Raw genomic sequence first — 26,269 nt, forward strand, 5'->3', positions numbered from 1 at the left:
CATTAAATCCCTTTCTTTCTTGAAGATTCAGCTCAAGTGCCACCAGTTGTTTTTTTTTTTTTAACTCTCACACCACCTTCTAATGCCTATCTCAAATCTTGCCTGTGCAAAGGCCTTCCTTATAAGTATGTTGGCCTGAAATGCCCTTCCCAACCTATATATATAGTTCCAACCTATCTTTTTCCATCACCTTCAATATGAAGTTTTTTCTTATCCATACAACTACTAGCCTCTTTCCTTGAAAATTATCTTGTTATTTAACTACTTTGTATTCATTCTCATTTTGTTTATTCTATACAAATTCATATATGATGTCTTCCCCATTAGAATGTAAGCTCCCTGCAAGTAGAGATTACTTCATTAATTGTATTTATGTTCCCAGTTTGCCTTAGAGTGCCTGGCATGTATTAAGAATAAAAATTTGATTAGCTGTCCTTTAGTTTCAATGATTAAGCAATCAGGTAGCCATGAATCTCATTGTCACCTATTACATATAAATATATGTGTGTACATATATACACATGTATATATATATATTTATGATACAGAATTCTTATGTTTCTACTACACATAAGCATATGTGTATTCTGGCAGAGAAAAAAGATATCTAACAATCCTTCAGGGCCCACATTAAATGCTGCCTCTTCCAGGAAACATTCTTTAATTCCTCCAGGCGAAAGTGCTATCTTTATTTTCTGAACACAATATTCTATTTTTCTTTTACTGGACGTTCACATATCACCTTCTGTTGCAGTGTTATCTCCTCCATCATACCGTATGCCCCACAAAAGGTGGGTCTATTTCATTCATTCTTTTTGGTCCCTGAAGCCTTTAGCAGAGTCATTCAGGAAAGTGTCAAAAGTGTACATACAGCAGTTCCCCAAAAACTGGTAGAATGAATGAGGGAAGTGTATGTTTATGTACACACCCACACCTACTCCAGTACTATATATAATGTAGTATAGCTACCCAAATAAGAAATGATGCGGTAGATAAAGTAACTATGTAACACATTAATTCTTCTATTGACTTTGAGTTCAATTATTAAATATGCAACCCATTAGTATACTTCAAAGCTCTTAGGCAACATAAATAGAATTATTAAAGAAGGAGCAAGAGACTAAAGAAAAATATATTACTGGGTACAGGCCCTCACAGCTTTTCACTACTACTTAAATAAAGCAAAATGTAAAAAAGCCAAATGAAAATGATTCACAGAGAAATCATTCCAAAAAGGTATTAAAAAGTATAAAGTAAACTATGATATATTAGGATAATGTTTTTTCTTCTTAATCACATAATCACAGCTTTAGAACTAGATAGGATTTCAAAGATTATGCAGTTCAATCCCCTCATTAGAAACATGATTAATCTTAGGACCAGAAAAGTTAAGTGATTTAAACAAAGAACAATACTTTGAAAAGTCACTCAATTTACCTCCCCCAAATCCAGAAGTGTAGTAGGATTACAATGCCAGAAGAGTACCCAATGCTATGAAAATTCAATTTCTGATATAATTTAGGAAGGAAGAAGAAACATCTTTTTTAAGTCAGGGAACTTACTACTGTTGCAACTTCCATGTCTTCTTTATATAGGACAATAATTTCCCAGATGACATTTGAGTGATGTGGAAAAGCAGAGCCATTGTCATTCCACTTTAGGTACAATGTAGATGTTGAAAAATCAGCTGTCAAATTTAAAATCTGTAATGTGGCTGGAACTAAGGCTTTTGAAAATGAAGAGAGAATAAATTATTCACTTGTTCAAATAATTAACTTCACAATTAATGTAGAAATTTATTTTTCTGACCATAAACAAAAATTTCAACACAATATTTGAATAGAAAAACCTTATTAAAATTTTATATATACATACATACATGCGGATGTATACATTAAAATGAGTATATATCTAAATGTACATAAATATGTGTGTACATATTTAAATTTTTTACTTTTTTGGTTTAGACCTGTTATTTCATGTGTTTAGGAGGCACTGAGAAGTTAATGTGACATAAATGAAACTTGAACCTAGAGTTTACTGACTTAATGGCCTTCTCTTTACCACAATGCAAAGTTGATTAACTGACTGACAGACAGAAGGACATACACATGAAATACACAATGAAATCACAAAAAAATCCAATTCCAATCTTATATAATCAGAAGTAGAATCCAACCATAAACTATTTATATTTTAGAAATTCATTGTTTAATTGTTTATGTGAAACTTGTGCATTTTCCATAAAAATAATATCATAACACTGGTAAGTTACCAGGTAAGCCTACAAGAACCGAAGTAAATTATGTTTAATGTGGCTGAACTACATTAAGAATAATATCTTTCTGAGTTCTGAATACTGGAAGTCATGGGATCATATGGTCCCAGAGGAAGAAGGTAGTTTTCTCTTATTGTTGTTCTTATTGTTCAGTTGTTTCAGTCACATCTTGCTCTTTGTGTGCCCCTCTGGGGTTTTTGTGGCAAAAATACTAGAATGGTTCGCCATTTACTTCTCCAGTTAATTTTAAATGACTTGTCCAGGGTCACACATAGCTAATAAGTGTCTGAATTCACATTTGAAGTTGGGTCTTCCTGACTCCAGGGCTAGAGATCCATTGTACCACCTAGATATCTCTTTCCTCTTTTAGTGATGGACAGAATTTCAAAATGGTTGTCAGTCTTTGGCGCTTTCCCATTGCACTGCCTATATACCTTCTTTTGGGTCTTGAACAACAGATCTCTAATGAGTAGAAGAATAGCTAGCATTTATATATTATTTACCAATTTGCAAAACACTTTGTTTCACATGTTTTGCTAATGTAATATAAAGGGAGATATTTTGAGGCAGGTCTGACAAAGTATATACCCCTGATATCAGTTCTTCCACTTTTTACTTTTTTTCCTCCAATTCTGAGTACAAATATTTTTTAAAGGTTTGGTGTTTTTCAAAATTTGTACTTACACAGATAAATTTGGGTGATGGAAGAATAAGGATCATATCTTTAATTTACTGTATTCATCATTTTGTCATGGAAGACCACATTCAAACCAAATTATCATTAATATTTAGGGCTTAGATATCAATTTAGGTATCAAAGCCAAAAGATTTTTCTCTCAAAAACTTAAAATGTTCAATTGTTTAATTTCTAAACTCATTAAATTGTATTTGATTTTGAGTCATAATTATAAATAAAGTATTCTAAAAATGGCATTTATGTTACTAAGGCAACAGAGTCAAGTTGAAAAATTACCAATTACCACTAAAGTATCAAGCAAAGACTTTGGGGAATGAGTTCTATTCTGGCTTCAAGGTAACGAATTTTCTGTTATTTACTGCTGGAAAAGGTATAAAATACACTCCTCATTTGCAAGGGGGGCAAGTTCTCTTTTAGCTCAGATAAAAAATTTCCTACATCTACCTACCATTTTCTAAAGTGATCCAAAAATGTGGTGGAAAGATTAGGTTGGATCACAAGACTTGCGTTCTAAGTCCTTGGCTCTGACAACAACTTGCTATGGCTTAGGCAAATTATATCAATTCTTTTCTGTCTGACTTTGAGTTCTTAGCTTGAGTAAACTGGAGGGTCAGTGGTACCTTAGATAATATCTAAGGCATTTTTTGGATTCTCTGATTCAAAGCCTGCTGTAATGAAGAAAAGGCCACAATATATTATAATTTCTATGGGAGCACTAAGCGAAGAAATATCTAAAACTATGAAAACTAAACTGGATACTCAGAACAATTTCATGTGTTCCAAATAAATAAAGCATCACTAATCCAACAGCAAATTATTTGAACAATATTTTAAAGGAAACTGGAATGGATTATCTACAAGGTTATTTTCAGCTCTAATTCCTGTGATCCTATGTATAGTTTATATAATGAAATTCATTCAGAGGCCTTTTTAACAAATAGATGAGACCCATTTGTAAAAAACTAAAGGTGCTTAAAATGACTTAAAGTATTTTAAGCAGTTCCTTTACTATGTGTGTGACCTGCTAATTTTCATTCTAGATATGTCCTAAACCTAAGAAAACTTCAGGAAAATACTATTTAAATCAATCATTTAACCAAGTATTGAATATCTACTATGTTCCCAGGACTGAGCTATTTCAGTTCCTGAACTATAAACAAGATCTATGAAGTTAAGAAATTTATAATCTAGTTAAAATTATGAAGCACACAAGAAACAATGAGAACAATTAAAAGCAAAACTGATTGTTATTGATTCTAAATTCAGTAGGAGTTTAGAGAAAGGACAAATCAGTAGAGAGTAAAAAGTTACATAGAAGAAATTAAACTTCAAAACATAGATTTTTTAAAGCCTCTTAGCTATAATAGAGAAGAGATTCAAAGGACTGGGATCATTGTAGAGAGTGAAGAAAAGGATACTAAGGAGAGAAGGTAGAGCTGCCTAGTTCTTATCTTGTTTCTATTCTTTCTGCCAAGGAGAATATTTTAACTTGAAATGACAAGAGAAAATGGCTGATTTTGATACCCAACATGAATTAGGAGATGGAAAAGAATGTGCCTAACTATTCAATTCACTATATGTGAATAAACTACATCATAGTTTACTTTTAGAACTGGTAGATGTGACTACTGAGCCAACTGTGAAAGATATTTGAAAGATATCTTTCAAATGAAAAATGAAACCTAATGTTCAATGAACATTCATTGAACATTAGGTTCAACATTCATTGAACATTAGGTTCAATGAAACCTAACTGTACAGGACTACATTGTCTCTAGAGCTCCTTTCAACTTTGAGATTTCTGTGATAAGTTAGAGGATCTGGAAGGATGTCATTCCAAGACATAGTGAGAGAATAAGATCGCCAAATATGGGAGTAATTATAAGACAATCTGACTTAAGAAGAGTTAATACTAGGAAGCATTTAAAAAGGTTATATAAGTACAATATGAAATTATCAGAGAGCCTTGAAAAATCAAAGAATATTCCAGCTGGATGGACTTTTTATATTTCACTCCTTCATTCTACAGGATGAAGAGAAATTAAATGATTTGCCCCAGAGGTCACAGTTTGTTAGTGGCAATGCTAGGACTAGAATGCCAAACATTTAATTCCCAAAGCAGGACTCTTTTCACTACACCAGTCCAGGAGTTTCAATTTAATGTTACTCAATAGTGAGTCAAAAAATATCCATAAGTAGGTAAATGAAATTATAAGATTGCTTCAGAAATGTTAGTCAGGCAGTACAATAAAAGAGAATTTGGAGGAGGGAAAAGATTGATGATAGGGAAATTAAGTAGAAAGATATTTCAATTATTCTGGCTACCTGTTCCCCAGTAATTTAAAAAAAAATGCCAGCAGAAGAAATGAAAATGAACAATACCTACTCTTTACATATTAAATAAGTGAGTATTTAAAAAATTTCTAAGATTGGTTGACTCATTTATTCATTGAGTCATGTAACCTTTTATAAAGTAAGTTAAGATCTTCCACCTTTGGCAAATTCTGTGGCTTTAATGCTTGGCCACAGGTAAAATTTCAATGAAAAAGGATATGAAAGGTATTGTAAGATCTTCAATCTGATTGAAACAGGATAGGAAGGCTCCTAAGAATCTGTATTTTAATTCATTATGCCTAAAATAGAGTGATGTTTTATTCTCAGTTCATTACAATGTGGAATTAAAGCCATACTTATCTATTAAAATATCTTTCTCCACCAAAAACTTCTTCAGGTTTTGAAAAGATAAAAGGAGTGTTATATACCCAAGTTAAGTCAGAGACAAAATAATATGTGAGAGGTCAAAAAAGTCCTGGACAAAATGTTAAAAGAAATCAGAGAGAAATGGGAAGAAACACATAAAGCTTTTGGACAAGGGTGGAGAGAGGAAGAATCAAGGGAAACAGAAGGTGGTGCTAGGGATTGGCCTTGAAAGAGTTGAAAGATTTCAATAATGACATCATAGGCACTTGGTGACTGGCCTGCACAAATGGATGTATATTTAACCGCAAAAATGAAATGCATTAAGAGCTTCCTCAGTGCTAATTTTTAAAGTATTTCTACAACTCTGAAATTTCTACAAATCCATGTTATCTTTGCACTTTTCCACATTTGGAACAAGAATTTAAAATCTGAGATTTGGAGCAGAAAAGGACCTGAGGGACCACTGAATTTAATCTCTTCATTTCATAAATGACAAAACTAAGGTCCAGAGAGTGAGCATGACTTACACAAGGTCACATAGGTTATAAACTACAACTGAGATTTGAATCTAGGTCTTTTGACTGCAAACTAAAATAAAATAAATTCTTTATTCTATACAATTCTGTTGATGTTGCAATAACAATACTTGCTTTCTAAAAAGTAAAATGTTCATCTTAAGTGACAATCTGATCAAAGTTCTGCTTTGGTGTTAAAACAAAAGCAGTTAAAATTAATTGTTCATTTATCCACGTCAGAGGTTCTTCACCTTCTGAGTGGTACAGTACATAGAGTGCTACACCAAGAGTCAGAAAGACCTGAATTCAAATATGACTTCAGGCATATTCTAACTTAGAAATCAAATGATAATTATAAGACATTATTCTATAAAAAGGTAAAGTTATCATATGTTTTTTTTTTATCAAATCATCATTACTGTATTAATACATCAAGGGAGCTCACAGGAGCATAGATTTGGGGCTAGAAGGCTCCTGAAAGGACATCTAGTTCACTTATTTTACAGATAAGTCTTCAAAGTGGTAAAGGTCTTTGATTTGAACTAAAGTCTTCTGAATCCAATTCACTGTTCATTCCACTATCCAATTCATTTGAAGTATTGCATAAGTTCCAAATGTCAAAATTTAAGAAGCACACTGATAAATTAGAGAAATGTGACAAAAGTAATAAAAGGTCCTCAAATAATTCCACATGAAAAACAAATTTTAAAAATTGAGGCTATTTAGTTTTGAGAAAAGAAGATTTAGGGAAAACAATATCTAATTGAATATATTTTAACTGTAGTCACAAAACAGTAGATTTTTTTCTTTGCTATTGTTAAAAAATGCAATATTAAATAACTTAAATTTTCTGAAATGCATAGAAAAAAACAGAAGGAGGTTTAGAGGTAAACCCAGACAAATGGGACAGCTTGGGAACTAATATGCTAAATTTTGAATATTTTTTAAACTAGATATAGAGAGATTCATGGTTTTATATGCAATGTACTTTTTATTTGATACTTTACATATGGAAATGTTCGTTTGTTGTTGTTGTTTATCATGCTTAGAACAAAATAAAACAAAAAAGCAAAACTTTTTTTAAAGGAGTAACTAACATTAAGAATTCCGAGAAATATGAATTGAATTACAAAAAGTAGAACTAAGAGAACATACGAGAAAAACAGTTATATAAAGACATCAAAAGAAGTCAATGAAATGACCAATCTTGTCTTTAGAGCCATGATAATGAAACAAAATTGATGATGAAACAGGGAACTGTTATTTCATGCTGTTAAATAATATGTTTGCCCATACCACCCTATCCCCACCTTCTAAATTTTATGTTTCAAATCTACTGTGGAATGGAACACTAAATAAACCAATTTTGTTAAAAACTGCATCCCAAAACAAAGTAGATGACTTCTAAACTCTCCTAGAAACAAAGGGTACAAATTTTAGAGCTTAGATTTTTTTGCATCTATTTTATCTATACATATACAGTGATCCCTCACCTATTGTGGGAGTTACATTCTAGAGATCCCAGTGATAGGTGAAAATCTTCAAAGTAGTGAGAGAGGAAACAAACTGATGCTACAGTCAGAGAGCCAATCAGCGCCCAGGATACAGAGCATGGCACTGTGGTTGGTTGCCTTTGCACAAACGGTAGTGGCAAACTGCATTTCCATTGTGTACAGTATGGTATTCATCCGCAAAATCCTGTGATGTAGTGAAAACTCCATGATACAGGAGTAGCTTTTTTCTTTTTTAAACCCACATTACAGTGAAGCCATGATAAGTGAACCACAATATAGCAAGGGCCAAATGTATACGTCATTTGATTTCTTAATGGTTCTCAGGTATTTTGAAGGATAGTTTAGATTGTGAGAATATTTTTAGAGGGATCAAATATTACTATGGTATCTTAATGGTCTTTTCTATCAGCTAGAAACCTTAGAGACCTCAATACCCTCCTAAAAAGCATTATCAGAATTTAAGATAAATTTTGTAAAAAAGATACTTACAAACATTTCTTTCACTTAGGATAAATTTAGTCACAGAGTTCCCAGAAACATGTGTGGAACTTATTTTTATTTCATGATCGGCAAGTGAAAGAGCTGGAATCTCAAAATGTGTTTTCTCTGTTTGAATACAGGAATAAGAACTGCAATATAAGAAAGGTATCATTTGAATTAAATACAGAAAAGTCAGCAAAATAATCTTCAGGAAGAATAATATTGGAAATGTATTTTTAGAAACTTTCTGTATACTAAGGAAACAAAGAGCTTGGGTTATTTTAGCTCTTATGCTTAGTATTTCTAGAATTATCATTTTTAAGTCCTTTAGTTAAGAATAAATTATAGTGCCTACTTGTTAATAGAGCCAGGGGGTAGCTGGGTGGCTCAGTGGACTGAGAGCCAGGCCCAGAGATGGGAGGTCCTGGGTTCAAATTTGACCTCAGATACTTCCTGGGCAAGTCACTTAAACTCTATTGCCTAACCCTTACCGCTCTACTGCCTTAGAACTAATACACAGTATTTATTCTAAGACAGAAGGTAAGGGTAAAAAAAAAAAGAACAGAGCCAAGATTTGGTTAGCAAGGAAGAACTCGCATCCCAGAGAAAATACAGTGGATTTGATGCAGGGTCTACTGTAGTTACTTAATGAACATTAAATACACAATAACATAAATCTCATTACATCAATCTCATTCAACAATAATTCACAACAATAAAATAAGAAGTTACCAATTATATCAAATTCATTTAGTAATAAATGCCTATTATACACAGCACTGTAAAAACATTTTGGAATATATAAAAAAACAGAATGGCAGGGGTTCTGTTTTAAGAATGGTTTTAATATCAAAATAACTGCATCCACTCACAGCATTTTTTTCTGAAAGTAATTTCTCAGCATAAAGGATGTGAATTGTTTTATAATTATTTTAACTTTTTAAGATATGGAGAAATATGTGCATTCACACTGCTTTTATTTGTATAATCATGATAATTAACATTTATCACAAGTTGGGACCCCCAAAACATTATCTAGAAGACTAAGAACACAGATGCACCCAAGGAATCCACTTAGCTCCATTCGGAGAAGAAGGGCATTAGACTCAAGGTTTATTAGTGAAATAAGCTATCCTAGAATAGATTCTTAAAGCTGTTTGACTCTGCAATTAAAGGGCCAGAATCTTGTACAGTAGCAGCTCTACGAATTCTAAGTTGTATATTACACCAAGAAGAACCAGACTATTAAGCTAATGTGAAAATAAATACTCCCCCCCCAATATTCAAACATTGCTACTACATAAATCAATCAACAAATATTTACATGTCAACGGTATGTCAGGCACTGTGCAAGACTGCAGATATAGAAAGACAGTAGGGAAACATTTCCTGTGTTCATCAAGTTGACATGCTATTATGGAAGACAATATATATATATACACACAAAAGTATGTATAAAAAAATAAAGAGTAATTTGGAGGGTGGGGGTGGAGAAAGAGAGTGGTGCTAGAAGCTAGGGAAATCAGAAAAGGTAGCATTTCAGCTAAACTCTGAGGGAAACTAAGGCTACTGAAATGCAGATCTGAGGAGGGAAAGCATTCTAGTATGGGGAACAGAGAGAGGAGATGGCATTCTGGAGTAAGAAACGGCAAAAAGGCAAGTTTAGCCAAATCAAAGAATGTATGAAAAGGAATAATTATATTAAGAGTAGAAATGTAGGCTGAAGTGTGGGGGCCTGAATAGTCTTGAAAGGTTACTATATCTATTAAGCCCTAGAGTCAGGTTTAACATTCCACTCTGATCATCTTGCCATCTGTCCTGCTGGCTGCATTCCTCTGCCAGTTTGCCCACACTCCAAACTAGAAGCATAATCCAGTCAATATTGACACTGAATGTCCCCCATGATTCCATTCACCTTTCTAATGGTTTCCTAAGCTAAAATGAGCCATTATACTTTGTAACCCCATGAGAATATATACTTTTTAGGGACAGGGAAGTTAACTTTTGTATTCATATCCTAGGGACTTAGCACAGAACTTGACAAGCTCTCAAATATTTTTTTTTTTAGAATTAACATTTTATTTTTTTTATTTTTTATTTATTTATTTTTATTTATTTATTTTTTTTAATATTATTTTATTTGGTCGTTTTCATACATTATTCACTGGAAACAAAGATCGTTTTCTTTTCCTCCCCTCCTTCCCCCCCGCCCCCCCGCCTTTCCCTCTCCCATCAGCCGACGCATGATTCCACTGGTTATCACATGTATTCTTGACTCGAACCCATTTCCCTGTTGTTGGAGTTTGCATTATAGTGTTCATTTAGAGTCTCTCCTCAGTCTTATCTCCTCCAACCCTGTAGTCAAGCAGTTGCTTTTCAGCGGTGTTTTTACTCCCACAGTTTATCCTCTGCTTGTGGGTAGTATTTTTTTTTTAGATCCCTGCAGATTGTTCAGGGAAATTGCATTGATACTAATGGAGAAGTCCATCACCTTCGATTGTACCACAATGTATCAGTCTCTGTGTATAATGTTTTCCTGTTTCTGCTCCTTTCGCTCTGCATCACTTCCTGGAGGTTGTTCAAGTCTCCATGGAATTCCTCCACTTTATTATTCCTTTGAGCACAATAGTATTCCATCACCAACATATACCACAATTTGTTCAGCCATTCCCCAATTGAAGGGCATCCCCTCATTTTCCAATTTTTGGCCACCACAAAGAGCGCAGCTATGAATATTTTTGTACAAGTCTTTTTGTCCATTATCTCTTTGGGGTACAAGCCCAGCAGTGCTATAGCTGGATCAAAGGGCAGACAGTCTTTTATCGCCCTTTGGACATAGTTCCAAATTGCCCTCCAGAATGGTTGGATCAATTCACAACTCCACCAGCAATGAATTAATGTCCCCACTTTGCCACATCCCCTCCAGCATTCATTACTTTGCATAGCTGTCATGTTAGCCAATCTGCTAGGTGTGAGATGATACCTCGGAGTTGTTTTGATTTGCATCTCTCTGATTATAAGAGATGTAGAGCACTTTTTCATGTGCTTATTAATAGTTTTGATTTCTTTGGCTGAGAATTGCCTGTTCATGTCCCTTGCCCATTTGTCAATTGGAGAATGGCTTGATTTTTTGTACAATTGATTTAGTTCTTTATAAATTTTAGTAATTAAACCTTTGTCAGAGGTTTTTATGAAGATTGTTTCCCAATTTGTTGCTACCCTTCTGATTTTGGTTACACTGGTTTTGTTTGTACAAAAACTTTTTAATTTGATGTAATCCAGATTATTTATTTTGCATTTTGTAACTCTTTCTAATTCTTGCTTGGTTTTGAAGTATTTCCCTTCCCAAAGGTCTGACATGTATACTATTCTGTGTTCGCCTAATTTTCTTATAGTTTCCTTCTTTATGTTCAAGTCATTCATCCATTTTGAATTTATCTTGGTGTAGGGTGTGAGGTGTTGATCTAAGCCTAATCTTTCCCATACTGTCCTCCAATTTTCCCAACAGTTTTTATGAAATAGTGGATTTTTGTCCCAAAAGCTGGGATCTTTGGGTTTGTCATATACTGTCTTGCTGAGGTTGCTTGCCCCCAATCTATTCCACTGATCCTCCTTTCTGTCTCTTAGCCAGTACCAAATTGTTTTGATGACCGCTGCTTTGTAATATAGTCTGAGATCTGGGACTGCAAGACCCCCTTCCTTTGTATTTTTTTTCATTAAATCCCTGGATATCCTTGATCTTTTGTTCTTCCAAATGAACTTTGTTATGTTTTTTTCTAAATCAGTAAAAAAAAATTTTGGAAGTTCCATGGGTATGGCACTAAATAGATAGATGAGTTTGGGTAGGATGGTCGTTTTTATTATATTGGCTCGTCCTACCCATGAGCAGTTAATGTTCTTCCAATTGTTCAAGTCTAGTTTTAGTTGTGTGGAAAGTGTTTTGTAGTTGTGTTCATATAGATCCTGTGTTTGTCTCGGGAGATAGATTCCTAAGTATTTTATTTTGTCTTGGGTAATTTTGAATGGGATTTCTCTTTCTAGTTCTTGCTGCTGAGCTGTGTTGGAATTATATAGAAATGCTGATGACTTATGTGGGTTTATTTTGTATCCTGCAACTTTGCTAAAGTTGTTGATTATTTCAATTAGCTTTTTGGTTGAGTCTCTAGGATTCTTTAAGTAGATCATCATGTCATCTGCAAAGAGCGATAATTTGGTCTCCTCCTTGCCTATTTTGATGCCTTCAATTTCTTTTTCTTCTCTAATTGCTACTGCTAGTGTTTCTAATACAATGTCAAATAATAGAGGTGATAATGGGCATCCTTGTTTCACTCCTGATCTTAATGGGAATGGATTTAGTTTATCCCCATTGCAGATGATATTAGTTGATGGTTTTAGATATATACTGTTTATTATTTTTAGGAATGACCCTTCTATTCCTATGCTTTCTAGTGTTTTTAGTAGGAATGGGTGTTGTATTTTATCAAATGCTTTTTCTGCATCTATTGAGATAATCATGTGGTTCTTGTTGGTTTGCTTGTTGATGTGGTCAATTATGTGGATAGTTTTCCTAATGTTGAACCAGCCCTGCATCCCTGGTATAAATCCTACTTGATCATGGTGGATGACCCTTCTAATCACTTGCTGGAGTCTTTTTGCTAGTATCCTATTTAAGATTTTTGCATCTATATTCATTAGGGAGATTGGTCTATAATTTTCTTTCTCTGTTTTTGGCCTGCCTGGTTTTGGAATCAGTACCATGCTTGTGTCATAAAAGGAGTTTGGTAGGACTCCCTCTTTGCTTATTATGTCAAATAGTTTGTATAGTATTGGGATTAACTGTTCTCTGAATGTTTGATAGAATTCGCTGGTGAATCCATCAGGCCCTGGGGATTTTTTCTTAGGAAGTTCTGTGATGGCCTGTTGGATTTCTTTTTCTGATATGGGATTATTTAAGAAAACTATTTCTTCTTCTGTTAGTCTAGGCAATTTATATTTTTGTAAATATTCATCCATATCACCTAGGTTGGTATATTTATTGCCATATAGTTGGGCAAAGTAGTTTTTAATGATTGCCTTAATTTCCTCTTCATTGGAGGTGAGATCCCCCTTTTTATCCTTGATGCTATTAATTTGCCTTTCTTCTTTCCTTTTTTTAATTAAATTAACCAGTACTTTGTCTATTTTGTCTGTTTTTTCAAAGTACCAGCTTCTAGTCTTGTTTATTAGCTCAATAGTTCTGTCACTTTCTATTTTATTAATTTCTCCCTTAATTTTTAGGATCTCTAGTATGGTTTTCTTCTGGGGGTTTTTAATTTGTTCATTCTCAAGTTTTTTGATTTGCATTTCCAATTCCTTGGTCTCTGTCCTCCCTAATTTGTTAATATATGCACTCAGGGATATGAATTTTCCTCTAAGTACTGCCTTGGCTGCATCCCATAAGGTTTGAAAGGATGTTTCGCCGTTGTCATTTTCTTCAACGAAATTGTTCATTGTTTCTATGATTTCTTCTCTAACTATCCGATTTTGGAGTATCATGTTATTTAATTTCCAATTAATTTTTGATTTGGGTCTCCATGTACCCTTGCCGATCAATATTTTAATTGCCTTGTGATCTGAAAAGGCTGCAGTTAATATTTCTGCTTTTCTGCATTTGAGTGCCATGTTTCTATGACCTAGTGTATGATCTATTTTTGTGAATGTGCCATGTGGTGCTGAAAAGAAGGTGTATTCTTTTTTGTCCCTATTTATTTTTCTCCATATGTCTATTAATTCTAATTTTTCTAAGATTTCATTCACCTCTTTTACCTCTTTCTTGTTTATTTTTAAGTTTGATTTATCTAAATTTGATAGTGGTTGGTTCAAGTCTCCCACTAATATGGTTTTACTGTCTATTTCCTCCTTCAATTCTCCTAGTTTCTCTATTAAAAATTTGGATGCTATACCATTTGGTGCATACATGTTGATTAGTGATATTTCCTCGTTGTCTATACTTCCTTTTAGCAGAATATATTTACCTTCCCTATCCCTTTTGATCAGGTCTATTTGTACTTTGGCTTTGTCAGATATCATGATTGCAACTCCTGCCTTCTTTCTATCGGTTGAGGCCCAAAAGGTCTTACTCCAACCTTTAATTCTAACCTTGTGAGTGTCAACCCGTCTCATATGTGTTTCTTGAAGACAACATATGGTAGGGTTTTGGGTTCTAATCCAATCTGCTATTTGTCTGCGTTTTATGGGTGAGTTCATCCCATTCACGTTCAAAGTTATGATTGTTATTTGTGGATTCGCTGGCATTTTGATATCTTCCCCTAGTTCTGACCTTTCTTCTTTAGCTTTCTTCTTTTGAACCAGTGATTTACTTTAGGTCAGTCCCCCTAATCCCCTCCCTTGAGATGCTTCCCTTTCTAGCCCCTACCTTTTTATGCTCCCTTCCCCTCCCCCCTCTCCTTCCCTCCCTTTTTGTACTCCCTCCCCCTCTCCCCCTCCTTGATTTTCCTTTCTTTCTTGCCCTAATGGATAAGATAGAATTCAGGATCCCACTGGATCTAGATGTTCTTCCCTCTCAGATTTGATTTCACTGAGAGTAAGGTTTAAGTAATTCCACTTCACACTCTCTTCCTCTCCTTCTCATATGAGAGTTCTTCCCCTCCCCTTCCCATGTGTATCTTTATATGGGAAAGATTATTCTATTGATTCCCCCCCTATTTCTTGAAGTTAATCTTAGTATTATCGCGGTTCCCCCCTCCCTTTTCCTTTCTTTGCCCCAACTTTCCCCAAATCTTCTTAATGCCCCAATCTTTCCCTATGCATGTTTCTTCTAACTACTCTTATGATGATACAATTTATGAGAGTTACACAAAACATTTTCCCCACATATTAATATATATAATTTGATGTAAATGTAGTCCTTATAGAAGAGAGTTTGACTTAAAGAAAAAGATAAGATTTATCTCCTTTTCCCTTTCTTTCATATTTACCTTTTCATGTTTCTCTTGCTTTCTGTGCTTGGATATCGAACTTTCCACAGAGCTCTGGTCTTTTCTTAGCAAATGCTTGGAAATCTTCATTTTGTTGAATGCCCATACTTTCCCCTGGAAGTATATAGTCAGTTTTGCTGGGTAGTTGATTCTTGGTTGGAGACCCAGCTCTCTTGCCTCTCTAAATATCGTGTTCCATGCTTTGCGGTCTCTTAGTGTGTTAGCCGCTAAGTCGTGTGTGATCCTTATGGGAGCCCCCTTATATCTGAAGCTCTTCTTCTTGGCTTCTTGTAGGATTTTCTCCTTTACTTGGAAGCTCTTGAATTTGGCAATTACATTCCTAGGCGTTGTCTTTTGGGGATTTAGTATAGAAGGTGTTCTATGAATCCTTTCTATTTCTATTTTGCCCCCTTGCTCCAGAACGTGGGGGCAATTTTCTTTTATAATCTCCTGTAGAATAATATCCAATTTGTTGTTTACCTCTGGTTTTTCTGGGAGACCGATAATACGGAGATTTTCTCGTCTTCCTCTGTTCTCCAGGTCTGTGACCTTCTCAGTGAGATATTTTATGTTTTCTTCCAATTCATTAATTATTTGGGTTTGCTTTATTGATTCTTGCTGTTTTATCATCTCACTTTCTTCGAGGTGCTTAATTCTGGTCATTAGGGACTGGTTTTGCTTTTCAGCCTTGTCTGCCCTTCTATTGGATGCTTCGAGTTCTTTTTCCAATTGAGCATTCTTATCTGTCAGACAGCTGATCTCTTTCTCCCATTTTTTTTCCAGGTTTCCATCTTTTGGATAAGTTCCAGTTTCAGATCTTCCAGAGCTTGTTGATAGTTTCCATTTTGGGAGGCGTGTTCTGAATTTTTTTGGATTTCCTCCTCATTCTCCTCTTTTCCTTGGGTACTTCCACCATAAAAGTTTTCAATAGTCACTTTTTTCCCTTTCTTCCTGGAGGCTTGATTTTGGGCCATGTGAGTCATCCCTTTGGTGGTTTTATTCCCCTTTCCTTTTTGGTCTGGGGTCTGGGTTATATGAGCGGTTTTTCTGTGAATTTAGGTTGCTTCAGACTAGTTCTTCCCAGCCTCCGAGCCCAGGTATTCAGCTCCGCCCAGATAATCAGCACGTGGTCTGCGTTGTTCAGCGCAACCCGCCCCAAGTACAGCTCCACTGGATTCTCCAGTGAAAGCCCCCTGAGATGTTTTTTCCTGGCAGTCCCCAGATCCCAAGGACCCTGGAGTGCCCCCCCAGACAGAGACGCTCCCCACTCACTCGCTGTCCCAGTGAGCGCTCAGGTAGCTCACTCTGGTTTAGTGGGGGAAATGGGGGGGGAGGGCGGCTCAGTTCACATTTCTGTGCAAGCTTTTCCTTCTTATTTTAGTGTGGAAATGTTCAAGCCCCACTTACCTTTGCCTCTGTGGGGTACTGGGGGGTCCTTCTGTTCCTCCAAAGGTGATTTTATGCTCCTTTGATGTAGTCTATTTCGTTCGGTGCCGGGGAGAGGAAGCGTGTGGCGTCTAGATTGCAGCCATGATTACCCGGAAGTTACTCAAATATTTTTTAAAAAACACCTCTCCATCTGTCTCAGCACTGATACTAAGTATCATGACCAAAGCAGAAGAACAGTAAGGACTAGGCAATTGGGGTTAAGTGACCCTTACTCAGGATCACATAGCTAGGAAGTGTTTGATGCCAAATTTGAATCCAGAACTTCCCATTTCCAGATCTAGCTCTATATCTACAGAACCACCTAGCTGCCCCTTATAAATACTTTTTAATTCATTCATTTATTACACAGTTGTGTAATTATTATTAACATGGTACAATCTCTCTTGACCTTAATATTTCCATTTGAAAATTGGCAGGTTTTATACTTAAATTTACCTTACAGTTATTCTAAAAAATCACGCTTTTTTGGTTAACGTTTTTTAGTTTGATAATAGTTTATTTTTCCCCAATTACATGTAAGGACATTTTAACATGTTCTTTATAAACCTGAAAGTGTTACATAAATAAAAGTTGCTATTATATTGTCCTAATGTATAGAAGTAGGGCAAGAGCCCCATTTTCACAATTTTCTTACTCATAGAAGAAGCTGAGGTAGCTCTGAATAATGCTTCTACTAATTCCCTAACATTAACTAGACTTCCCTCTTATTTTTCTAGATTGGTCTCAGATTCCTGGATATAAGTTCACCTATTTTTATCTGCCATTTATGAGAATGAAGTGTTCTACAGAAATGAATTTTCCAGATTACTCAAAACCAAATTTTTTAAAGGTTTTGACAAATAATTCTAAATTAATTCCAAAGGATCTCCGCTTCTTAAATAGTATACACTGAACATAATGAGTATGGCATTAAACCTGGACTTTAAGAACTTCAATCTCAATGTGAGCCCTGGTACTTATCATCTGTATAAAACTGGCAAGTAACTTCACTTCTCTTATTTGTAAAATGGGGATATAGTTGACAGGATTAAGAAGGGTCTTCCCAATTCTAAATTATATGGTTCAGGTTTAATTTTTCCTTAATGACCTAGGTTTAACATTTACCACCATAAAGAAGTACAGAGGTAAATATCACCATTTGATAACATATTAAATGATCCTGGACTGCTATCTTCTTAAGAGTTTCTATTCATTCATATAGCTTTATTTTTTTCAAACAGCACTCAGGACTCACACAAAATCACCAGTTATAAATGGAAAGTTGAAAAAAACAATCTTCAGAGTGTAACCATTTCAGAATTTAAAACTAGCATAACAATTTTGGGAATTGGGGTAGAAAATCAATATGGGTTGAGAAAGGAGAGCTTGTTCCTTTGTGTGGCTCTAGGGGGCATAATACAGCATACTTAAAAACAGAACAGAAGGGTTTAGTTGAATTTAACATTCTCTAGTACGCACATTTTTACCAAAGTTCAATGCCAGAGATGATCTTTTCTTCTTTAGAACTTACGGAACAAGAAAATTTTCACCAAACTATATTTAAACAATGGGATTCATCCAATTGTTGCAAAATAAAACAGTATATACTTTCCTACTTTTTCCACAAAACTAATAATTATAAAGTTTCTTAGAAAATTTCATCAAAGTTTTAAGAGCATTAGAAACATACCTGTTTACAATACAAACTTCATAAGTAGTACCATGGTTTATTCTATAGGAGGCTTCCCAGGAACAGTCCCATATCTTTAAGTTATGGGTTATACACTTTAAATCATGGGGAACACCTGGTGAGCAAAAGTAATAATACATTATTTCAATGTGAAGTAATAAAACAGATAGCATAAGATATTTCAGCTATGTAGACTATATGCCACATGTATGCCCCCAAAAGTATCATTTCCAGGACTATAATGAAAAGAGTTCCTTTTGCTTATTTTGTTACACCATCTCCTACTTGTTTTCTGGGCAAGAAATGGGAAGTAGTTAGAAAACTGAAAGTTTGTAAAAGGTCAAGAGTGAATTGATAGTGAGGAGAAAGAATTCTATCAACACCTAATCACAAAGAAGAAAGCTAATCAGTTTTGGGAAGATTGAATGCATGGATTTTTACATAATATGTTAAGCTGAAACATTTCATTTATGGGCTTTAAAAATGATTTGTAAAAGAAATAAATGGAAATGAACAAATGTGTTATAATTTTCCATATGCTACTAACTGACTGCTATGCACAGTCACAATTTTGAGGATGCTATATGTAGGAATGGTAATAAAATATACTATATCAGTAAGTTATCAGATACTACATAATCAGAACATCAGTTACCCAAAGAAAATAGCAATAGCAGCATAGAGACCTTTCCTGTTTTCTCTATAAATGTAGATATTCCCATGACCAAAGATTTGATTTCTTTTCTATTTAAGTATTATTTGATTTTCAGTTTATGAGAACAACTTTTTTAAAGAGATCAATATAAAAAAGCAAACAAACTTATTTTAATCACTTACCTTGATGATGATACAGGATTTAATAAACTACCCCAAATATTACAAAACTAAGTCAGAGAGCCATGTAGTTAAAATGTTCTTTATAAATCTAGGGTTCAAAATATTGATATTAAAGGTATTTAAATTAGGTGGTCTTCAACATTTTAAGAATCTCTGATTCTGCAGTGTGGTTTACTTTCTTCATTGATAAAGACAGCAACTACTTTAACTTTGTAGTCTTTCAGAGTTGCTATGACTGAAAAATTCATCACCAAGTGGTCAGTTTGATTATAACATGTTACTGAAAAATCAGCAAATATATGTTCTTCACAGAACCATACTCAAAAATCTTTCCAACTTGTTATGACTTGCCAGAGGTTGTGCTCCCTTCCACTGGTATAACCTTTGAGAATCCAGGGTCATCACCGTGCCATAACAAAGCACTAAAATATAACTTTAGTGAATGGTATTAAAATTATATATATATATATTTTTTTTTAATGTAGGGCAGATAGAGATGAGGGAGGGATAAAAAGGCAGATGGAGAAAATTAACAAAATATCTTTTAAAATTTTTGCTTAATTGTACTATTAAGTAACTTATAGTTGAAATGTTTAATAAACAATATGGGTTATTTCTGTATAAACAGAATGGTATTCAATTTTAATCAGTTTTATAATTAACACTTACCTCTTTTCTGGCCATGTGCTTGGTTCACCAAATATAAAAAAATAACTGATGATAGCCATTGGAACTTTGAACTATTTCTCATTCTTTTATTTTCCCCTCTTTTTAATAACAGTCTCAAATAAAAATAAACCTCCATTTTCAACACACATCAGTCAAATCTAAAACCAAAAGAAAACATTTATTTTAAAACCTGCATGTACTATAAAAGAATCATTGTTAGGTAGAAGTATAAAATAAATATTATTAAATATATGAACACTAAGATACACTAACAATGTACTATTAAGAAATTTTAAACTATCAAGAATCAAGGTAATTAGGCACAGCTAGGTAGCACAGTGGCTAAAGACCAGGCCATGGAGTTGGGGGGGACCTGGACTCAAATCTGTCCATAGACACTTCCTAGCTGTGAAACCCTGAACAAGTTACTTAACCTCAATTGCTTAGCCCTTACCATTCTACTGGGGAGTATCAGAAATGGCTCTGATCCCTAGTGGGATCTAGAATATGGCAGCTAGATATATAAATAAGTATCTGCAAGTTGTCAGGCATAGAGGATAGAGGGTTTAAGAGTTAGAAAGTTTTATGTCTTGACCCTGACATATATTAGTTGAATGACCAGGGACATATTTTTTAATCATCCAGTGCCCCCAGGCAAATTTCTAAGACTGCTACAAAAGGATTTCTTCACACCAATGAAATAACAGGTTTGGATGACTGAAGCGGGGAAGGGGAGGGGAAGGACTTCAAAACTTATTTCAAAAATCTTTTTTTATCTTAAATAAATACAATTTATACATAAAATTTTCCTTTTAATGGGCTACCCCTATCTTTCCTATACCAAGATTTTTTTCTCTTTGTATCTTTCTAATTGTGACAGTTTGGTTTTTTCCCTTAAATTGTTCTGTCTAATTTTGAGAGGTCTACTTAAAACAGATGAAAAGTCCACAGCAAGCCAAGCAGGATGGAGTATCCTTGGAATGAATCCCTGCTACTTGTGAGGAAGGAGGTAGTATTTGAGCTGGTGGATTTCTTGAGTTCCAGGAGTTCTTGGCTACCATGGGACTAAAGTCGAATTAAGTCGAATATCCTTATCCCCAATGTAAAAAGACTAAGGGTTGGGAAGGGGGTGATGGACTTTGAGTTACCAAAACATCAATCAATTACCACCACAGAGCAAACCCATTTATTTTGTTATCTGGATTGTGTGCACTAATCATTGTGAAAGGCCATTATAGACATGTCAAAATTAATCAAATGATAAAAAGGGGGTCCATAATGTATACCAAAACTAATAATCAATTGATTAGCCTGTCTCAGTAGTTATGTGAAAACAATGCCTATTTACATTTCATGCTTTTAGTAAAAATATTTTCTTCTTCTATTGCCCATTAGAGATACATGGGGATGGGGGGGGGGGGGGAGGAGGAATTACAATGGGGAAACAATTACTGTTTGAAGAGAAACAAATGTAAAACTTAAGTAATCAAAAATATCCACAAATCTAATTTGAATACTGAAGTACAAATGTAAATGAACTATAAATGATGTGCTTATCCACAAATCACCAAAATGATAAAACAAACACTCACAAAATTAATTTGGGCATGAAAGCCTAAATGTATATGAAATATAAATGAAGCACTTATTTACAACTTTAACTTATTTTTAGAAATACTGTTGTTCAGGGAACACAAATAATTCTTTTAAAAACAGTTCTATGATATTGGCAAAGAATGTAAAAGCAAAACTCAAATTTTAATTTGAGTAATGAAATGATTTCAAAATATTTATGTAAATAAATTGGTAAAGAAAAAAAGTGTTTTGTGTTTACTATTCAGTTGTTTTCATTGTATCTAACTTTTCCTTATCCCATTTAGGGTTTTCTTAGCAAAGATACTAGCATGGTTTGCCATTTCATTCTGTAGCTCATTTTATAGGTGAGGAAATGGATGCAAACAGGATTAAGTGATTTGCCCAGGGTCACATTACTAGTGTCTGAGGCCAGACTTGAACTTGGTAAAATAATTCTTCCTGACTCCAAGCCGATTGCTCTATTCACCTGCCCTAAGAAGTACTTTAGTAATCTACTATATCTAATATTTGTTACCACTCATAAACAGCAAACGATGTCATCATCACTGAATAATTTCCTTATTCATAATACTGTTAAATTAATAATAAAATTTAGTTCAAAATAAGATTGTTTTTTAGTCTGACCTGTCATTTAATAACATTAGGCATAAAATTCATCTTTAAAAAATTTCCTTCAAGAAATAAATGGGTTTTTTTTTTCCCAATTTATTCCCTTTGGTCCACTAATACCACTACTTGGTCTGTACCCTGGAGAGATTTTTTTAAAAGGGGAGAAAGGACATATTTGAACAAAAACATTTATAGCTGCTCTTTTTGTGGTGGCAAAGAATTGGAAATTAAAGGGATATCCATCATTTGGGAAATGGCTAAATTGTGGTATAAGATGGTGATGGAATACTATTGTGCTGTAAGGAATAATGAACAGGATAATTTCAGAAAGAGCTGTTAAAACCTCCATGAATTGATACAAAGAGGAATAAGCAGAACCAGAAAAACATTGTATACATAAACAACAATATTGTAGAATGATCAACTGTGAAAAACATTGTTATTATCAGCAATCCATGACAATTCTGAGGGATTTATGACAAAGGATGCTATCCACCTCCAGAGAAAGAACTGTGGGTGTCAGAATGCAGAAAAAAAAGCATATGATTTTTCAGTCATTTATTTGGGTTTATATTTTGGGGTTTGGGTTTTATAAGATTACTCACTTAATAAAAATGAATACAGAAATAATTTTAAAATATTAAAATAATTTGCATGATAATACACGTATAACCCAGACTGAATCGCCTGCCAGAAACAGGAGAGGGAGATAAGTTCAATCATATAACTTAGGAAAACTTGTGTGGAAATTTGTTATTCATGTAATTGGTAAAAGAAAAATTAAATTTAAGAAAGAATTAAGTGTTTTTAAAAGTAAAAGATTAAAATGTAAAATGACAATTCTTTCCCCCATTAGTTGAACTGCTACAGATGAAGGCAATGAGACCCTTTCTCATAAGCTGGAATTGGAAACAAGGCCTGCTGACCTTGAATACAACACTCCCCAAAGAAAGTGAGAAGTAAACTAATACATTCTTCATGATACCCCAAGTCTTATACTCATCATTTGGAAAAAATCAAGGTCTGGATACTAAAGTTCTATTAGGATAGGAAGAAAAAGTTTCCACTAAATAATCAAAAGCTGATAATAGTCATTCTTTACACAAGAAAAATCAAGTAGATGCATCATTCAGATGTATGGACAACTGAGCTGGTCCATTCATATATATATATATATATATATATATATATATATATATATATATATATATATATATGTATGTATGTATGTATACTTGGAGAGTTATTTCATATTAAAAATGTTTTTGGGTCCAGAACTAAAAAGGAGGAAGAGGGAGAATCCACTTTATTTAGTAAACTATATTATGCTTCTGTTCACTCCATGAATTTTCCTGAAACAAACATTAACTTTTAAACGCCAGCACTGTTCTGGTAATGATTTAGACTATGAATCATCAACTATTTCAGTTTCAGAGGAATGAAAACCATGGCTCACCAAAAGAACAATATAGAGATTCCATTATGTTGACCAGTAATAGGTGGCAGCAATCCCTTTCCCTCTTCTATCCTTTGCCTCTTGTACCTGAATATATTTTCTCCTCTCCTATTCTTCAAATCCTTATCATATCTTTTCAAGTTCAACCCAGGTGCCACTTCTAACAGATTGCTCCTTCAAGATCTTCTTGGTTGTTGGTATTAAGTTCCCTTTGCAAATTATCCTGTATTTATCTTTATCTGTGTCATATCTCAATAGAATGTCATCTCTTTGAAAACAAGAAATTTTACTTTTGGTCTTTCGTATGTCCACATCCTAGCTGAGTGTGTTTGAATAAACGAAGAATATAAATGGATACAAATAGCACCCAACTCCAAATGAGGAAGATTTTATCTTCTAGGATATCATGTTTATGGCTATTTATGTTGTTCACTTGCAATGGACACTTTATGAGTCTGTGGACTATACTATGATATGACAATGTTGTCCAGGGGGTTTTCGTAGCAGATATGGGAGTGGTTTGCCATTTCCTTCTCCAATGGAATAAGGTAGTGGTTAAGTGATTTGCCCAGGATTACATAGCTAGTAAGCATCTAAGGCTGAATTTGAACCCAGTTCTTCTTGACTCTAGACCCAGAACTCTACCCACCGCACAATCTAATTACTTCCTCAGGATTTCATGCTACTATTCTCTAAATTATAGATACTCAAATTAAGAGCCATTTGGATTTTTTAAAGATATTCAGCTTTTTTAGTTTCAAGGAAATATATTTAAAAAATTTTTAAATGTACTAGTAAATTTGTCCTCAATGATTACAATGTTTTCTTTTAGTGACTATAAATAAGAACAGTAATTAGCATGTTAACTGATTTTATACAAATTTATACTATAAAAATAGTTCGGGGTAGAAGAAAGTAGTTTCATCTCTTCAGCAATAAATTTATTTTCTGTGTGACCAGTAGTTTTCAATCCCTGATATTTGGTGATACATATGGATGGCAGCAATTAATAAGAATCATAGAATGACAGAAATAGTAGTACAAAAGATCTTAGAAACCTCCCCACACAACCCAATTTTATTTTAAGGATGAAAAACCAAAGGCCAAGGAGGTTAATGGACTTGCTGAAGGGTACATAAGTACTATGCATTCAAGAAACCCACATCTTCTAATGGTAGAACCAGTGTTCTTCTTTCCTTGGATTTAGGAAAAGTGAGCAGTAGATTCAGTAATCACCTAGGGAATAGAATGGATCAAGGATACACTCTAAAATAATACATTTAAATCTTGAGGGGGTCACAAAATTTATCTATATCTAACCGTATAATTTTACAAATGAAAAAATTGAAATCCTAAAAGATTATAGGATTTGTCCAATTCATACAGGTAGAATGGTAGGGTTGGGATTGAAACCCCAGCCCCATGATTAAATCCAGAAATCCTGCATCACAATGCCTCCACACATGAATTTGTTTTTCTAGTGTAAGCAATATACCTCATTTCACAACATGATGAACAGGGGAATATGAATTATATGATAATAGATGTACAACCTATATAATATTACATCTCATCTTGGGGAGGAAAGAAAGAGAAGAGGAAAAGGAAAAGGAGACAAAATTTCGGACCTAGCTAATGTGAAAGTTTGTTTCTTTTGGATAAGCATATTTATTGTAATTCCATATTTATAGCAAATCATATATATTATATTATAGTTATATGTTTTTAAAAATCTATACTTAAAAAAAGAACTGTACACTCCCCTGCTATCATAGAATCTTATGAGACTGGGGTCCTATATTGATCAACTATTTCTGTTCCCCTCCTATGAGAGAGAGAAATTCAATCTAGATGATTTTGTAGTCATCTGTAAGTGATGAGGAATTTCTTGTTTTCTCAAGTTTAGTACCTGGCTCAAAGTTTTCATCTCAACCCAATAGGAACTTCAACATATTTTTATGTTTATATCCTCTTGAACAACTCTTTCACTCAAAATCTAAGCAGATGGGTGACATAAAGCATAAAACTCTGGATATGAGTCAGAAAGACCCGAGTTCAAGTCTTACCTCAGACATTTAGATAGCTATGTGATGCTGAAGAAGTCACTTTAATCTCTCTTGGCCTCAATTTCCTAATTGGTAAAATGAAAATAATAATAGCACCTACTTCACAACATGATTTTGAGGATCAAAAAGATAATAAATGTAAAGTACTTTGCAAACCTTAAAGTATTATATAAATGCTAGCTATTATTTCAAGTTTCATCATGATTACTATTATTAAATCAGAACACTAAGTAAGATAGTCACAGCCAACAGTTTATCATCACCCATAACTGTATTTCCTCCATGATCCTGAATTCTAAAATTTTCTCTTTAATCTTGTGCAAACTCCTATCCTCTCACCTTTCCCTATGCATAACTCCCTTCTAATCTACTTATGCATAGCAAGTTATGCATAGGGAAAGGTGAAAATTAAGGCTCAGAGATACATAAAAATACTTCAATTATGTAATGTTTAGAAACTATATAAAGGGGAATAGAGGCTTCATATCATATATGAATTTAAGGATATCAATAAAAAGACATTTATATAACATTTTATTATACAAAGTATTTTCAATTTTTAAAAAATAATTATTGAAAATAGAAAAAAATTATGCCCCCCTTTTTCTTTTTCTATTGGTGCTTTATTATACTTCCAAGTTGAGGATATATATATATATATATATATATATATATATATATATCTGTGTGTGTGTGTATATACTAAAAAGTATTATGAATTATATTGCTCATCAGAAATTATGATAAATTATATTTG

General features: G+C 33.8%; 1 protein-coding gene across 4 annotated transcripts in view; it reads right to left on the reverse strand.

The window, feature by feature from the left end:
• The window catches only part of LIFR (LIF receptor subunit alpha), an 88,774-nt gene that overhangs the window by 43,219 nt on the left and 19,286 nt on the right, over positions 1-26,269 (reverse strand). For 3 of the 4 annotated variants that reach the window (XM_007487434.3, XM_007487433.3, XM_056824562.1), the window contains 4 exons: positions 19,786-19,943; positions 18,280-18,394; positions 8,194-8,333; positions 1,563-1,726 (listed from right to left, as the gene is read on the reverse strand). In XM_007487434.3, the coding sequence (XP_007487496.1) occupies positions 1,563-1,726; positions 8,194-8,333; positions 18,280-18,394; positions 19,786-19,921 (555 nt within the window). In that variant the 5' untranslated portion in view covers positions 19,922-19,943. Of the gene's footprint in view, positions 1-1,562; positions 1,727-8,193; positions 8,334-18,279; positions 18,395-19,785; positions 19,944-25,512; positions 26,050-26,269 lie in introns of those variants that run through there. The other variant, XM_016431596.2, reaches the window with a different exon arrangement.

Source organism: Monodelphis domestica, chromosome 3 (genome assembly GCF_027887165.1).
Source record: "Monodelphis domestica isolate mMonDom1 chromosome 3, mMonDom1.pri, whole genome shotgun sequence".
Lineage (NCBI taxonomy): Eukaryota > Metazoa > Chordata > Mammalia > Didelphimorphia > Didelphidae > Monodelphis > Monodelphis domestica.